At 40.5% G+C, this 17,691-nt stretch overlaps 1 protein-coding gene across 4 annotated transcripts in view; it reads right to left on the bottom strand.

Moving 5' to 3' along the window:
- The window catches only part of LOC140521601 (uncharacterized), a 28,771-nt gene that overhangs the window by 10,773 nt on the left and 307 nt on the right, over nucleotides 1-17,691 (bottom strand). For 2 of the 4 annotated variants that reach the window (XR_011973001.1, XR_011973002.1), the window contains exons 1-4: nucleotides 12,081-17,691; nucleotides 11,514-11,591; nucleotides 4,356-4,482; nucleotides 3,718-3,813 (exon numbers count right to left, since the gene is read on the bottom strand). Coding sequence is in view for 2 of the 4 variants with exons in the window: in XM_072636816.1 (XP_072492917.1) it covers nucleotides 3,718-3,813; nucleotides 4,356-4,482; nucleotides 11,514-11,546 (256 nt within the window). In the remaining 2 variants the exon portion in view is untranslated. The remainder of the gene's footprint in view (nucleotides 1-3,717; nucleotides 3,814-4,355; nucleotides 4,483-11,513; nucleotides 11,592-12,080) is intronic. The other 2 variants (XM_072636816.1, XM_072636817.1) reach the window with 2 other exon arrangements.

Raw genomic sequence — 17,691 nt, 5'->3', positions numbered from 1 at the left:
AAAAAGGTGTCAAAATTCAATGCTATGAAAGAAAATTAGTGTATACTAAGTTCCTTTTTGTGGCCTTCATCAAAGAAAATGAAGAACAGTCAGATGTAGGTAGAACAAACATTCCTAAGAAGAAACTGAAATCCAAGGTAGATAAAGAAAACGTAAAAGAATACCTAATTACCAAGGATTTAATGAATGGCTAAATTATCAGGAAAATGAAACAGAATAATTCTGGAAAACACAGATTGCTAAACTTGAAGCCAGTCTCTGGCAAAATGCCATTTTCTATTTCTGAGTATTTAGAAAATAAAAATATTGATCCCTAAGACTCAGAATCATTAATAAGTTTTGTGAACAAGTGCAAAAGTGAGTTAGGTAACTGGTATCTAATTTTAAGTACTTCATCTGACAAAAATTTTTCAAGTATCTTTATGGACATGGTTAAGATATATGCACATTGGCATATAACAAAGTCTAATGAGTTGGTAGCCAATTAAAAAATATTACTAAAAAGAGTCTTGAATAATGGATTTTACCAAACTGGATTATATTCTTGAGTTTAATGCCTCAGTGAGTGCCCAAGTGATATAACCAACAATTTTAATGACATCTTGGAATAAATCATAGAAGTACTATCTATTTAATGATGACAAAAAGATACACGATACCTAAAAGACTGCATGAGTGAATTAAGAATTTTTCATAATCTAAACAGGCTAGATGAATGGGCTAAGACAATTTGATATCTAACAAGAATAAATACAAAGTCCTGCACACTGTTTAAAGTATCAATTGATCAAACAGAACATGGTGGATACTTGGTTAAACAGAAGATCATGTTCAAAAGTCTTGGGGATTAAAGTTGACTATAAATGACCACAACAATATAATAAGACTGGTCAGAGAACAAAGACTTATGATCTTATTCTGATTAAGAAAAAAAAGAAAGCAAGTCTTTCCTCCCTTCCAAGCTATCCTCCTCTCAGCTGCTTTGTAAAATGGAAGTTCTAGGAAAACACTCCCCAGAAAAAGGAGGTATAGGGCTGGAAGTGTCTCAAGCATGAGAAAAGAATCTGATTTGTAAAGGAGTCAAGAAGTCTTCTAGTACAATCTATATTTGTTTGAGAATCTTCACCCCATCCTCCGTTAAAAAATACCTGACAAATAGTCATCAAGGCTTGACTCAGAGAACTCTAGAGAGAGGAAACCCACTAGTTCCAGAGACAGACCGTCACATTTTTAGATAGCTTACTGGTCGGAAGTTTTTTCTCAGACCAACAACAAACCTTGTATATGAACAATACTCCCCTCTATAGTATTGTTGACAAACGCTATCCAACTTCTGCCTGAAGACTCCTGAAGAAACTGTTCTCTCTTGAGTGAGTCCTTTCCTTATGGATAGAACCAACTGACAGGAAGTTTTTGCTTATATCAAGTCTAAACCAGCCTCTACAATTTCTACTCACTATTACCAGTTCTTCCCTGCGGGACCAAGAAGAATGGGTTGAGTTCATTTTTCTAAATGATAGCTCCTCAAATGTGATGAGAAAGCTATCTTATATAATTGGAGGAAGATTATTTGCTCATGGTTGGGCTGTACCAATAGAATAAAAATGACAATCCTGACTAAATTAATGTACTGTTTCAGTGTAATATCATCAAAATATTTATGGGCCACTTTATAAAACTAGACCAAATAATAATAAAATTCATTTGGAGGAAGAGAAATTCAATAATCTAAAGGGAAATAATGAGAAAAGTGGGAAGGAAGGAAATTTTGCTATACCAGATTTCAAACAAAGCAGTAATGTGATACCAGTTAAAAAATATAAAAATTGTTCAATGGAACAGAACTTGAACACAAGGTCCAGAAGCAATCAATATGATAGCACTGTGTTTGAAAAAACCTAAGGATATCAACTACTTGAGTAAAGACTATTTAAAAAAAAAAAACTACCAGAAAAATTTGAAAGAGCACGGCAGAATTTATTTTAGACCAACATGTCACACTAAAAACCACAATAAATTCCAAATCACACAACCTAGATATAAAAGGTCATATCATAAATTAGATAAGCAGGGGAGGAGATACATATCACAATTACGGGGAGAGTAAAAGGAAGTTTGAAGGGGACACAAGAGGGCAGTGTTAATACTAAGATGTATATGACAGGAGTTGTCAAGAAAATGACATTAGGAGTACTTCATGTACTCAAAAATGTACATGATAGGAGTTTAAATACAACCTTTGTTTTCTCTTCTTTATATAGGAAAATGTTAATTTGTAAGAAAAGCAGAAAATCTATAATATAAACAATACAATGGAAACTTAAGAGATAACTACCACCTCTATTTTCTTCTTTAGGCCAAACATACCCAGTTCCTCCAACCAGTCCTATAAGGACATGGTCTCCAATTTTCTCACCACTCTGGTCATCTTTCTGATAATGTTCCAACTTGTCTAATTCCTCCCTAAACCATGAAACTCAAAACTGCCCATGGCTGACCAGATGTGGTCTACCAGGGTAGAGTACAGGAGGCTTTCATAAGACCTCAAAGTTGGAAAGGAAACCAGAGTACATCTAGTCCAATTTGTTCCAATTTGTTCCCAACAAAGAAATGTCAAAAACAGTTAGTAAAATTATGAACTGCTGTAAAGAGATGAAAGTGATGAAGATTTGAAAACTACATTTCAATTTAGTTAAAGGAAAGGGAATCAGCATGGTAGAGGAGGATAAGAGAGACTTAGAGACTGAGGACCTTGAGTTAAGTCTCTGACACTACTAGCCAAGTGACCACAGACAAGCCAAAACCTCATTGAGTCTTTCCATGGTCCTGTTCAATAAAATGGGGATATTATTTTCACTCCCCATGTTCCAGGACAGAAAACCACTTTATAAACCATAAAGTGCTATAGTATAGTATATAGTATACTGCTAAAGTGCTATGTAAACTCCTGGTAGCATCCCCTAAGTCTATGGCAAATTTAAATATTATTTTCCATGGAGAAATGGGAAGAAAAGGCAGAATGGGAAAGCAAGAGACAAAGGACATAATTCATATTTGTGGGGTTTGGCAATAACTGGAGCAAGTAGAATAAGAAGGGAGATAAAACTGGCAACAGGAATGAGCAAAGGCTGAATTCTCTTAAACCTAGGTCAGACTTCGCTAGTCCTGCAGAAAGAGAATCTTTGAAGAAGGGTGGATTGAGGACACAAAGAAGACAAGAAAATAATCATGTGAAGGAGCATGAAAGAATAGGATCCAGAGTACAGGATCTTTAGATCGCTGTTGTAGAGTTGGAAGATACATCTGAGAACATCAAGTGCCAACTTCTTATTTTACAGATGTGGAAACTGAGGCTCAGAGCAATTAAGTGACTTGCTTCAGCTGAGTCTCTAAGGCCAAATTCAGACCCAGTTCTTACTGAATACAACTCTGGTACTCTATCCACTACACCATGAAGCTTTTCTGTAGCATCAAGAAAAAAAGAAAGAAAGGATTCTTTCTCTGATAATGTAGGGAAATATGAAGAAAAAGAGATGAGGAGACTCATTTGCTGAACTGAAAGATGAAGGTATAGGAAGTAGCTCAAGAGGGACAGCCACAATCCTTCTTGAGAGACTTAAAGGACTTTAAGGAAAGGTCCTAGCCCAATATATCAAAGGTAATGTCCCCTCTACTGATCCACAATCACATCCACTGGCCTGGTTTTTATTCACTTACCTACGTAAGTGCCTCTTGGGACTTCTCCCTCTGGCAGCCTGAATATTTCCCTTCTTTCCAGGTGAGAGGTCACATCTGGTTTGGAAACTGGAAGCCCTGAACATGAGGTAATAATGTGAAAAATGCTATAAACAGACTGACATCTCAGAATTCCATCTCAGCCTCTTTAGCTTCAGGGAGTGGGGCATGCTATGAAGGGCCTCGGCAGGATGTTCTGTTTTGTATTCTGATTAAAATATGGGGAATGTGATGGGGTTCAGAGAAAATGAGTTCATCTTAATGCACTCTGTGCTAAGAGTGCAGAAATGTTTTTGTTTTCAGGTATCTACACTGAAACTTTGACTAGGAGGAGTAGATGGCAGAGAAGTTGTAGCTTTAGGAAAACAGCCCAATAAAGCCGCTGATTTCTAACTGTGCAGAACAAAGACCTTCTATATGGAAAAATGAAGCAGAAACACTGTGACTGTTACCCCGAAGGATTTAGAAATCTTTCCACATCATATGCATTTACAATTACATCCTGCACACCAGTCAAAAAAACTTGGCTAAGCACTTCTGGTTTCTAACAACTTTTAGGAAGTGAGAATACAAAGTCACCTCTCTGGCCAGATGAATCATGAGAAAAAAGCTGTCCTTACCAAGGGAGACAAAATTCTCATAGTTTTCCAGCATCACTTCCCTGAACAGGTCCTTCTGAGCTGGCTCCAATAGCCCCCATTCTTCCTGGGTGAACTCCACAGCCACATCCTGGAATGTCAGTGATTTCTGAAATATCCAGACACATTCATGCTTACTGGAGAGTATTAAGGGAGAAGTGAGGTTGGTATACCACGCAGGGAATGGTCTGTACAGCATTCAGTTTGGAATATGTCATGTTAAGAGTTTCTCATACATCCATCTGCATGCTTTGCATCTTACTTTACACCAAGTAACTTTACATTCAGACTTAAAATGAACTTCATGAATATTTCTCCCACTGAGTTCCAAGTGCTCAGTAAGCGTGCTTTATTCTTTAAAAACTGTAGCACTTTCTAATTGGATACAATATATAAATCGTTCTCTAGTTCTAGTAACCACATTTTGGGCAGTGTTACTTAGAAGCCAGGCCACAAATGGATGAGAAAATACAAATACTTTGCTCTCTAAATAAGACGACCCTGTTATTCTCTAAAAACTATTACTTATTTTACTTCCAGAAATCCACAGATCCCATTAGCACATGATGATGTGGAGGGGTATGGTAGTGGTAGGCCAGGGGTAGGATCACTACAGACTGGGGAAAAAATTAGAATCAGGGAATCCTATAATTTTCAATCCAGCAATCAGTTCCTCCCTATTAGACAAAAAATAGAATTTCCCCTTGAGGAAATTTAATACTTTACCTGATAAAGAATTAAAGTGTGACTAAGACAAGAAATTGACTACTACTTTTAGCAGAGAAAGAAAGAGCTTGAATACATGAAGAGATCATTAAAGTGCCCCTTCTTCATGTTAAGATGGCTCCATTCCAGGAGAATCCCACTGCTGGTAGAGACAGTCTGTAAAATATTTCAGTGGTAACGCTATTCCAGTGTCTACTTCTTTTTACTTTGGCCCAATGTTCTCCACCATGTTACCCTCCATGTTCAGGACGAGAGCTGACTCAGACCAATACTCTTCATAGTCTTGGTTTGATATTGGAACAAAATTCAAGAGGCAGTAACAGAAGGGGAAATGCCATTCCAAACAACTACAATATGCACAAAATATCTGAGAATCAACCTACCAAAGCACACAAAAGACTAGCATAGCTAAAGTACTACCTAAAGAAACAAGATTAGCCACTTGTAGGTTATTAAGCATTTAACAACAACAAAAAAAAATATGCTTAGCCACAGCAGAAGGACGATATTCAACATGGATAGGCACAGAGGACATCTGGAACTAGTTATGCCAAAGGAAGCTTGAGTTGCCACTATGATTCACCAGCCAAACATCAGAGCTACCCCAAAGTTCATCCTGCTTTTCTGTACACGGGTGACCAGGAACTTCAATAGCCTAAGCCTTTAGTTCCCTGAGCTAATCAAGACTCGAGAATGATCTCAATACCTTTCAAGGAAATGTGAGTGTAACTTGCAGAGGAGGAAGGGTTGGGATACTACTCCTTCCAAAGCCCTCTGGCTCCTGGATTTCTTCATCTGATGATCTCTTCTTAACATACAATGCTGCGACCTTTCCCCACCCCTTTCCCTTGTATCTTTTGAATAGGTTTATCCTTCCCAGTCCTGGGTCTCATCACACAAAGGTTTCATGATACCTTGAAGATGAAATTGGCCTCCATTAAGATTGGTGTTTTATCCTGCTTATTCCTACATGACTTGTTATGGATTCAATACAGTTAATATGTGTCAGAGGTGAGATTCAAAAACCAGGTACTTGAAAAACATTTTTCTAATTAAATTTTATTTTCAGATCCACATTCTCTTCTTCCTTCCCTCTCCCTCCCCTACTAAGAAAACAAAAAAAAGCTAACAAAACCCCTGTTTACAAACATGTATAATCAAAGAAAACAAATTCCAATACTAGCCCTATCCAAATGTGGGAACGAGGTGGGAAGCATGTTTCATCATTAGTCCTCTGGAATTGTTGTTAGGCTTTGCATTAAGAGAGTATTTATGTCTTTCAAAGTTTTTTGTCTTTATAATATTGTTAACATACACATTGTTCTCCTGAAAATCAAGTACTTCATAAATCCAAGTACAGTGCAGTCTATCCCATGCTGTCTTTAGAGGGGAAGAAACTTAAAGCACAGTGTATTATGGCTGTAAAGCAATGTTTTGGTGCTTGTCATGGTGGGTGGGAAACAAAACAAATCAGGGCATGTCCTGTGTTACTCCTATTATAATCCACAGAAAGCCATCAGTGGCTTTGGATTGGATGTACCAATCTTTTATGGAGTACACTCAAGCATATCATCCTTTCCTTAGTATAAATGAATTTTCCTGAAATGTAGAAAGTTACCCATGGGTGATTTTTTTTTTTTTTTTGGCCTGCATCACTACTATGTAAATAGAAAACATCGCAAATACAAGTCTGGACTAGCTGGTTTTATTGTCCACTTCTGCCTACAGCACACTGGGGGCTACTGTGTTAGAATCTACAGTTTGGTGGCACCACTGCCACTGCTACTGAAAATGGTATTTTTTAGGAATGATGAAAATAGGTTCCCTTTTTCTTGAGTTTGCTGTCCTTCTAGCTTGATTGGTCAATACTCTTGGGATGGTTAGACTTAATTAGGTCTCACAACAAGCTTTCTGGACCCCTGTGGTTCTCCTTCCATCACTCTTAGCTGTTTTGTGATGTATTATGTTAGTATTGAGAGTTGATACTCTCAAATATTACTGTCCTTAACATCCTTGTCTTTCTGCTTGGCAAGGAAATAAAAATCAAGTGATTGCTGATTATGGATGGTGGAATATCATCAGCAATGTCCTCTGATATGAGCAGTATCACCTTATAAATCAAGGAGAAGAGGAGTAAGATCATTTCAGAGAAAGTATGGTGAGACCTAAAATCTGAGGGCTTTTTAAGGATGAAACCTGAAGGTAAACAAAAGGATGAAAAACAGAAAAGGGTTATGAAGGGTACTACAGCAGACTGTTTTCTCCAACAATGATTCTATTTGGACTCCAACATCAGGGCCATCCTTTTACTGCAAAGTTGTGAATTGGTTCAAGCATTCTGGAAAACAATTTCTGGAAACCAATTCTGGAAAGCAACTGTACAGGGGTTGGGGAACTTGCAGCCTCTTACAATTTATTCTATGAAGTTTGGATTCTGTCAAAGGACTGTATCTGAGGACCTAGAGGGCCACATGTTGCCTGGAGGCCACAGGTTCCCCACGCCTGAATTATGCCCAACCCCTAAATCATTTAATTGTGCACATTTTTGATTGGCAATGTCACAGCTAGGCATATACCCTAGAGAAAGCAAAGACAGAGGAAAAGATGTACAAAACAAACATTATGTACAAAAATTTTTATATCGGTACATTTTATTGTAGCAAAGAACTGGACACAAAGTGGGAGTCCATTTGGAGAATGGCTCAACAAACTATGATATGAACATAACGGATATGCAATATTATTGCATTATAAGAAGTGATGAAAAAGATGGATTTAGAGAAACCTGGGAAGACTTGTATGAATGGCTGCAGAATGAACTGAAGAGACTTAGGAAAACAAGCTACATAATTACTATAACAGTATAAAGGAAAACAACTTGGACAGATCTAAAAGCTACAGCCAATGAAATAACAAATTAAAAAGCATTTGAGTGCTTTCCATGTGCCAAGTCCTGTGCAAGCCAGTAGGGACAGAAAAAGTGAGACAATCCCTGCCTCAAGGAGCTCACACTCTACATGGGGAAGATAACACATACACGATGGTTCAGCTGCCAGATACATGGAAAGACTCAGCTGTTCTAAGAGTACAACGGTGAGCAGGGTGGCAAAGCCCAAAGATCCTTAGGGAGACATGGCAGGTCAGCTGCGGGCATAACAGCAGGGTCCAGAAGACTTGAAGTTATAGGAAAATGGCAGAAAGTAAGGCCTAGTGGTCCTCTTACAAGGATTACAGTTGGTGATTCTTTGTTCATTTAAGCTGTGTTAGCAGCCATATCCACTCAATAGGGTGAGGAGTCTGAAGGGGACTGGTTCAGCACCATTGGGAATCCGAGAAGGAGCTTAAGGGTCCAAGTGGAATGGGGGTCTAGGTTCCTTCCTGAACAGGGGGGCAAGGGGGTTGAGGGTAGGTAGTGTCCAACTAGAAGCAGAAGAGAGGAAGGTGACAGTGGTAGAAGGATGGGAGAGAATCTATTTTCCCCAGGTGAGCCCATGAGGTCTGGGAAGAAGGGAGCAGAAGGAGGAAAGGAGGGAACCTTTTTCACTTTGGACTCTGTATCTCTTTTTATGATGAGCATTCATCTCCCTGTTTTATGTGTTGCCTAATGGTCAAGATCAGAAGGCTGTTAAACCTAGTTTTTCTTTTTATGCTGTGAAGAAGTATTTTGTTCTAGAGAACCAACAAATGTGTTTTTATAATCAACAAGCAACAAGTACTGTGGAAATGTATATTCTCTTATGTGTTTTAGTCAACAGTAAAATGGTAAAGATGTGTACGGGTTGCACATTTACTCTCCCACTGGAATGTGATCCCTATGAGAGGAAATCTTTCACTTTTCTCTGTGAATTTCTAGCACTTTGCAGATGGCAAGCACTTACTAAATATCTGTTGAATGATTGACATGGTCTATTCTTGAATATTACTGAGAAAGCCTGCTTATTCTCAAAGACTACCTGCATTGAGTAGGCCCTCAATTTGAATTATTCTATATACATGCAATGTGAGATATAGAGGTTAACAGTTATAAATGTTTTCTCAGCTGCCTTTTTGGGGGATTAATAATGTAAGAGATTTTTCTACATATAACTGGTATCCTCTCCTTCAGGTAACTTGTCTATTGAATCCCCAATGTATTTACAATTTTGTCACTCCTGCAGGAATCTAATTCCTCTGGATGCATGAGGTCAAATCCTATCCGGCTGCTTTTCCCATCTTCGTTTAGTACTATTTCTGACTTCCCTAAGAGAACAGCTAGGATTCTGATGTTAGGGTCCAAATATGGGGGTCCTTGATGGAGTAAACTCATGAGGATGTTTGTAAATATTTTCCATTATTCTTCTACTTGTTTTCATCTTTAAATGCCTTTGGGATGACTGCTTAGCTTGCTGTCTTGCCAAGTGCTCCTTAACTGATTTTACCCCGTCACCCTGTCTCTTTGTTTTATGAGATATTACTGCTCAGAAATGTCCATTGTCCTTTTTTAACTTAACAAATGAGTTTATGATCTAAAACCAGACCTTTCATGACCTGTAGTAAGGTCTGATGTTTGAAAACTAAGACGCTCCCCAGGATCCCTGTGTCTTCTCATTGTGACAACATTTCTGTTGTCAATTTATCTTGTTCACTGTTTAAATAGTTCAGGAATAAGCTGTTTCAGTCCTAAGTCATGTCTTGTCCTTTATAGCAACCTCCCTTCTTGCTTTTTAATAATTCTGATCTTAACTTGACAAGTCCATGTTCTAATTGTGCATACAAACAGTGAAATCAGGGATAACTCTCACATCAAAAACAGATCTTTTCACATGGTCCTGGATCTAAAGCCAGAGGGGATTTCACAGCCCATCTACCCCCCTCACTTTGTTGATGAGTAAACTGAGGCCAAGGAGAAGGGACTTGCCCAAAGTTATGCAGGTCATCCTTGAAGTGGGATTTGAACCTGGGTCCTCTGGCTCTAGAGCCACTGCCTCTTCCATTGCACTGAAGCTGCTTTGTGTCTGATAAAGAATAACCTACTTCTTTTTCTTCAAAGTTATTTGGTGCTTGCTACATCCAGGATCTACCAATTGTTTTTCACAAAGGAATGGCTCACAATGAAAAGACGTGTTTTTTCTTAAATCTCTCTCCTTCCTCTTTCCCACGTATTTCTCCCCATCCTCACCTTGGCCCACCTTGGCACAGTGTCATCATGAAACTGAGCAGATGCTCTTTTAATTTGAGGCATCTGATCAAGTTCTTCATTGAATTCTGCTACCTCTTCATCACTCCCTGGCCATCTTCTCAAGAGTTGTCTTGCCACCCTGACCAGAAGTCAAGTCATGAAGGACTTAACTACTGCACTGCTGGAACTGTCCCACTGGATCCCTGGGGTCCTGACTGATGGGCCCCAGCAACACCTCCCTTCACTTCACTCCATGGCCAGCTGCCACCTGCCACCATCCATGTGTGCCCTTCCCCCTTTCCTAGCTCTGGATGCATAATTATCAACTCTATAGTTACTCCCAGAAAGTCTGTCTTCCACTCATCATCCAAGTAACTATGAAAATTAACATACTCTCTCCTGCCAGCACTACCTTACTTAGCTTGTATCCTCCCCTTACACTACAAACTCCCTGAAGAGCAGTGATTATCGTTTCTTTTTTTTTTCATCTTTCTATTCCTTAATTTCTTCTGATTTCATTTATAGCAAGAATATCAATTCTACAGCAAGATATGGCCCCAGTTACTCTACAGACCTCACATTTAGAGTATCAACATTCAAATGAAAGCTGATGGCTGGTTTAAAAGCAGTGGTTCTTAGCACTTTCTTCCCCTTTTGTGCTCCCACACTCCCATCACCACATGAGCAGAATGGAGGGTGAAGAGAATTGGGCCATTTTGTACTGCTGGCTTCCTGAGGGTGGTCCTCCCTGTGCTTAGCTATGATGGACCTCAGAGGAAAGCTTCCATCTTGCTGGGTTTATACATGACGCCTTTCTAGCACAGCAGAAGCTGAAAGAGCTTGGGGTGTAGCCTTGGAGCACACCAATGCTTTGATGGGTATTGGACTATAGCATTTTGAAATTGTATATATTTCCCATTTACACTTATATATGTACATGCTGACTCTCCCAAAAGAATGTCAACTCCTTGAGGAGAGGGACTCTTTGGTTTTTAAATGTGTATTTTTAAACCCCAGCAGAGGGTCTGCTGACACTCAGTGCTTGTGGGACTGCATGATATGAATACCAGAAGTCCTACATCATCCACAAAGATGGCCAGAGACATTTGGGAAAGAACAACCTATGGGAATGAACAACCTATCCAACCCTGGATTCATCCTGGCAGAGGAGAGGAGCTAGAGACAAAGGATAAGAAAGATGCCCCTACTTTTAGGAATGAGATGGCACTCCAGGCAAAAGAGGAATGATGACTTACCTGAGACCAGGCTGTCAGGAACGCAGACGTCATCTTCTCCTTCACCTCAGTTCTTCCTTTTCGGAAAACGCCAGAATGCTGAGAAGTCAGAATGGACAGTGGAGGAAAACACTATGAAGAATCCCAGTCTTCCCTTCCCTTCCAGCTTCTACAGTCACCAGGATGGAATTATCCACCAGGACCTATGAAGCCTAATCTAGGCATAAGTTTAAACAGGGTTTTTCCAGAGGGAGAAGTTAACCCTATCTAGAATCCATCTTTTCCTAGAACCAGGAGAAAGGGCTATGGATATTAGTGCTGGACACTCCAAGGTGATGAAGATGACAGGGGATGACTTCATAAGACTTCCCCCTAAGAACTGCATAACAATAAGTATGCAAAGCAAGTTCTCTCTGGTTCAGTAACTTCTTCACCGAATTAAGAAAAACATTTCCCATCTCCTCCATGCTTGACAGGATATTTGCAGAATCAATTTGACGAAGTCTTTAGGGAAAGACTTGACAGGGGGAAAAGGTGGCTAATAAGGAGTTCAAAGCCCACAGAAATATGAAAATAATACCTACTTACCTTTGATCAGTTCAAATCACAAGGTCCAGAGGAACTACCTCCCAGAGTCTAGAATAATTTGCAGTTGTAATAGCTGAGCTTCTGCCCATGGTCTTTGAAAGACTGTGGAATATCACAATAAATGTCTTATTTCTAAAATATACAGAGACCTGAAACAAATATATAATACTGACAGTCATTCTTCAGAAGATAAGAAGTCCAAGGAGACCAAAGGATTGTAAACTATTAATGGTCCAAATTATTAATAGCAAAAGAAAAAAAAATCAAAATAACTCTGAGGTTTCAGATCACACTACACAAACTGGTATGATGACAAAAGATGGCAGTAGTCAGTGTTGGAAGAGCTGTGGGAAATGGTCTAACTATTTTGGATTTAAATTTGAAATTATGCAAGTAACTAAACTGTCTTTATCCTCTAACTCAACTATCCTGCTACAGACATACATCCCAATACATGACCCAGGAGATCAAAGACAGAAAAGTTCAATATGTGCGAAAATATTCACAGCAACACCCTTTGTGGCAGCAAAGAACTAGAAATGACGGGGGTAGGGAAATAATGTTGTCTTTATTTTTTTTTAACAATGGTAAATAAAAGTATCAGAGTATTATTTTGCAGTACAGAATGACAAACATGAGGAATTCAAAGAAACATGAAGATTCATATGAATTGATGGAGAAGGAAAACAGAACCAGGAAAATAGATAGAACAATTTTAACAATGTGAATGAAAATAACAGTAAAAGACATATTTTAAGTATAGATTAAATGTGATGACCAATCTAGGCCCCACTGGGAGAGAGTGATGAAGAAATGTCTTCTCATCTTCCATAAAGAGGACAGACTGTAGGTCAGAAGGTTACATAGCTGTCAAAGATATCCTTTTCTCATCCCCACTATGACCAGGGAAGGATTTTGCCAACTCTGAAAGAACTAAAAGGTGTCAGCTATTCAGTTAGTTTTATCTGTTTTTCTTTTTTATGAAAAGGTTTAATACTGGTGGGAAGGGGGTGGAGTACAGTTTCTCTCATCCAGAAATAACTGACAGAAAAAGAAAAGGCTTCAATTTTTAAAGGTCTTACGAGACAAAGCTCATTTCTTTTTTGGTAGGATTGGCAAGTCAAAGAAATGCAGCAGATGCAGCTTGTCTCATGTCATCCTTATGGACAAAGGGAAGAGGGTTTGGCTATATAAGAGTATATACAGTTAGGTGGACTGGAAAAAGCCTGAATGGCTGAGCTCCAAAAGAAGTCATTATTGACCAAGTGGAAGGCTGTCACTGGAGAGTTTCCAGGGATCTGTCCCTGGCCACATTCATCCTGGACTTAGATAAAGGCATCCATTGACAACATGTTTACCAGATGACACCAAGCTGGGAGGGACTATTAACACATTGGAAAACAGTCAAGATTAGACTGAATCTAAATGATTAAATTTAACCAAAGGGTAAATATTAAATTTAACACCTGGATTCAAAGAACTGCAGAAGTACAAGGACAGAAGGTATAGCAAGCCTGCAGCTCAACACAAGAGTGCATTATGGCAGCCAAAAGAACCTAGTTCAATCTTATGCTGCACAGAATTAGGGAGAGGAGAAAATGTGGTGGCCTTGGTCAGAAAACGCCTGGATAATGGCTGTGTTCAGTTCTGGACTCCCCACTTTAGAAAGAACTTAAATAAAGTGGAGACTATCCAAAGGAATATGGCTGGAGACCTCCAAAGAATTTCATTATTATACAGTGAAGCTCTGGTTAAAAAATGACAGCATTTATTCTAATTAAAGAAGACTTAAGGCAGCCATTATAGCTGCAATTCAAAGACTGTTATATGGAACATTCCAGTGCTAATGAGGATAGACACTGCAATGAACTGAGAGAGCCCAAGCCCAGGGGCTCAAAGGCTCCTCTGACTCTCTCCCATGATGCCAAAAAGGGTTCTGAAGATCCACTGACTAGATCTCCTTTTCTCATCCCCACTATGACCAGGGAAGGATTTTGCCAACTCTGAAAGAACTAAAAGGTGTCGAATTCCCCATCTTCCCACAGGTGTCCCCAGATCATTTCATGGCAGTGTCTGTATCCTCAGGAGCCAAAGACAGACTGGACTCATGACTCTACAAAGAGCCTACATCATCTTGTTCCCCGTCCCTGGGTTTCATTTTTAGGAGACTCAGCTAGAACTCCACACTCGCTCTTCAAATCTGAACATGACTCTTGTATGACCGTTTTAGTTTAAAGACCTTTTTGAAGTCTAAGGTCTTTTGATTGACTGGCTGAGATGTTCTTACCTTGTTAAGGTATCAGAGTTAAAGGGGTTGATTTCAACTCTACACATACACATACACACACACACACACACACTTAAGTGTATCTATATATGTATGTGTGTGTGTGTGCGTGCGCATTATAGATGCATCACATGGATAAATGATGTTGCTAAGCTTCCCCTCAAAGACCTAAAAAAGATTATATCCTTCCACAACTGAAGACACTGAGCCTAAAGAGGTTAAATCTACCCAGGGTCACATAGTCCACATCTGAGGCTGGGTGTGAACACCACTCTTCTGGACACTGGCACTCCTTCTACTACATGGGAAAGAGAGCCAAAGAGAAAAAGACCAAGAGGATGGAGCTGGAGAGAAGGCTAGAAATCATCTCATCTAATGCTTTCTTTAGACATAAGGAAATGTGGGTCACAGAGTAATTCAAACATTAAAAGCATCAGAACCAAGATTCAGACCCAAGTCTTTTGATTCCAAACATGATCCTCTCTGTGTGGCACCATGCTAAGGATGGGGATCTGATCTGTAAAACAGTGTTGAGGACAGAAGGGTCTGAAGTGGAGAAAGTGGTCAGAAGCACAGCTGACTCACATATGGTGTCTGACAGTTTACATAGCACTTAGTACACATTATCTCCTGTAAATCTCACACCCCAGGGAGGTAGGTCATGCTAGTGTTATTATTCTTTTCATTTTAATTTTCAATTTAATAACGAGGAAAATACAGACGCAGTTCAAAGTCTAGTAAATCATAGTCAGGATCATACAAGACCTAACAGCTTCTACTAAAAACCAGAACATTCCAAAAAGCAAAAGAGCCTGTAGACTTATAACCAAGAATAACTTACTCTGCAAAACTGAATAGAATCCTACAGTGGAAAAATGGATCTCTCATGGCATAGAAGACTTTCAAATGTTTGTGGTGAAAGCACTAGACAGACCTGAGTAGGCACTTTGAAATACAAACCCATGAGATCAGAGAAACCTAAAAAGATAAATTTATTTGAGGAATTGAGAGTAGTTATATGATGGTATAATGCTAACATTCTAATGGGGGAGATGAGAAACCAACTTCAGAACTCTATCTTCAAAGGGCCTTGAGGGAGTTAAATAAGAAAAGCAGAGATGGGGGTGGGGTAGTCTGGTTTTGTTTTGAGGGTTTTAAGAAGGCAAAGAGAAAAGGCTAATAGGAATATACTAGTATAGAAAGGAAGAAAGGGGTGGAATTTACTATTTCTTATAAGTGAAGTACAGCAGAGGAAAAGTATGGGAGAAGTACATGGAAGAGACAGGGTAAGGACTGGGAGTATCAGATGAACTTTGATCTTATCTGAAGTAGATTAAAGGAGAATGGAAAACACTTAAACAGAATTTGGTGTAGAAAAACATCAAACTCAACAGGGAAACAGATGGGGGTGAGGGGGCAAATGGGAGAATATAACATGGGGAGAGAAATTTAAAAGTAACACACCATTAAATGTTTCCCAAGGGGAGATGGGAAAGGCAGGGCAGGGCAGGAGTGCAAAAGAAAAGAAAGGAGGAGTGGAGGGGAGGGGTGGGGAGGGAAAAAACTATAAACCAAGGGGTACATCACTTAATCAATGACTGTAGTGGTAAATACATTGTAATAGTATATGACACCATCTTAAGAAACGACAAAAGAGAATTTTAGCAGGAAAAGTAGGAAATGTTGAAGTCAACAGAATTGGGAGCACAATTTATATAATGAAAACAGTATGATAAAGAAAAACAACTTTGAAACACTTAAAAATTCTTATGTAAGTAATAGCCAACTACATTTTCAAAGGACTCATTGATGAAGCATATTATCCATCTCTAGACAGAGAAGCAATGGACTTAGGATGTAGAAGATGATACATCTTTGGACATGCACTTGTTTTGATTGATTATACTTATTTGTTACAAGGGGTTGGGTTGGTTTTGCAATGGTGTTTAAGTGGAGTGATAATGACGCTAAAAAAAGAAAAGAGAGAGGGCCAATGAAATAAGGGTAACAAGATCAGAAGTGAACTTTAGGAAAATCAATCTGCAGTTTATAGAGAATGGATTGGAAAGGGCTGAGATGCTGAAATACTCAGAAAGGGGCTATCGCTGTACTCCAAGAGAGAGGTGCTAAGGGTGTGACTGCAGAGGAAGAAAGATACATTGTGAAGATGTAAATGCCAAGATGTAGCAACTGACTGGACACGTGGGATAAATGAGAGTGAGGGACTGAGTACGACACCGAGTGCAAACTTGGGTGTCTGGAAGGACTAGGATGCCCCTGACAGTTGGTAACAGGGAAGTTTGGAAGAGGGGTGTTTGGGGGAAAGGATAGCGAGTTCTGATTTGACCATGCTCTTTCAGATGTCCTCAGGAGATCCAGGCTGACGTGTGAAACAAGCACTGATGGGCTCATAAGAGAGATTAGGGCTGTGGATATTTGTAAGTCTGCACAAAGATAACTGAACCGGGTGGAAAGGCACCAAGGCAGAGGGTGTCCAGAGAGAGGAGGGTCCAGGTCACCCACGGTCAGTGTCCACGATGTGGATAATGCATCAGCAGAGGTGCACAAGAAGCTGAGGGGCAGGAGAGAGGGAATCAGGGGAGGAGTGTCCCAAAAACTCTGGGAGGAAAGGGGACAACCGCAGCAAAGTCAAGAAGGGGCAGTTCTGGGAAGAGGCCAGTGTTCTACTCCCCCTCCCCCCCTTCACTCTATTCTAGACCTTCCCAGTTCTCACTCTTTCTCACTCTAGAGCACCATCCCCAGACCTTGCCTTCCTCTACCCCCTGGAGAATCTGGGGTCCCAGGACCCCTCCTCTCTGGGTGCCCTCTCCCTGAACGGAACTTAAAGAGGAGGGGTGGTGCCTACTCTCGATCTCTTGGGCCTCCCCCATCCCCAGACCCTGCCCCATGGGGGTGGGGGGGATGTCTGCTCTCCCTCCCTTTTGCCCCCAATCCCCAGACTCTGCCTCAAGGGGGGGCGGGGGGATGTTACAGCTCTTGCACCCAGAGGGCCCCCCGCCCCGTCCCCTTTGGTCAGCTCCTCGCGGACCCCAAAGCTCCCGCTCCGCCCCTGCAGGCCCCGCCCCCGTCCGGTGCCCTCCCTCGGGGGCGGGGGGGGGGTGTGTGTGTGCCGTGGCCTAGGAGGCCCCCAGGGCCATGTTTGACCGAGGAGGAAACTGAGGCCTAGAGGGACCACGGCCCGGCTCTTCCTCCGCCCGGGGGCTCGGCCGGACACGTGGGCAGCGGGTCTTTGTCCTCTGGGATGAAGGCCTGAGGGGGTGGGGGGGAGGTCAGAGCCGAGGGCGGGGAGGGGGTGGGGCGGAG

The sequence above is a fragment of the Notamacropus eugenii genome, chromosome 1 (assembly GCF_028372415.1).
Source record: "Notamacropus eugenii isolate mMacEug1 chromosome 1, mMacEug1.pri_v2, whole genome shotgun sequence".
NCBI classification, from domain to species: Eukaryota; Metazoa; Chordata; class Mammalia; order Diprotodontia; family Macropodidae; genus Notamacropus; species Notamacropus eugenii.
Note: the sequence above shows the minus strand (reverse complement) of the source record. Positions and strands in the feature narration are given on the sequence as shown.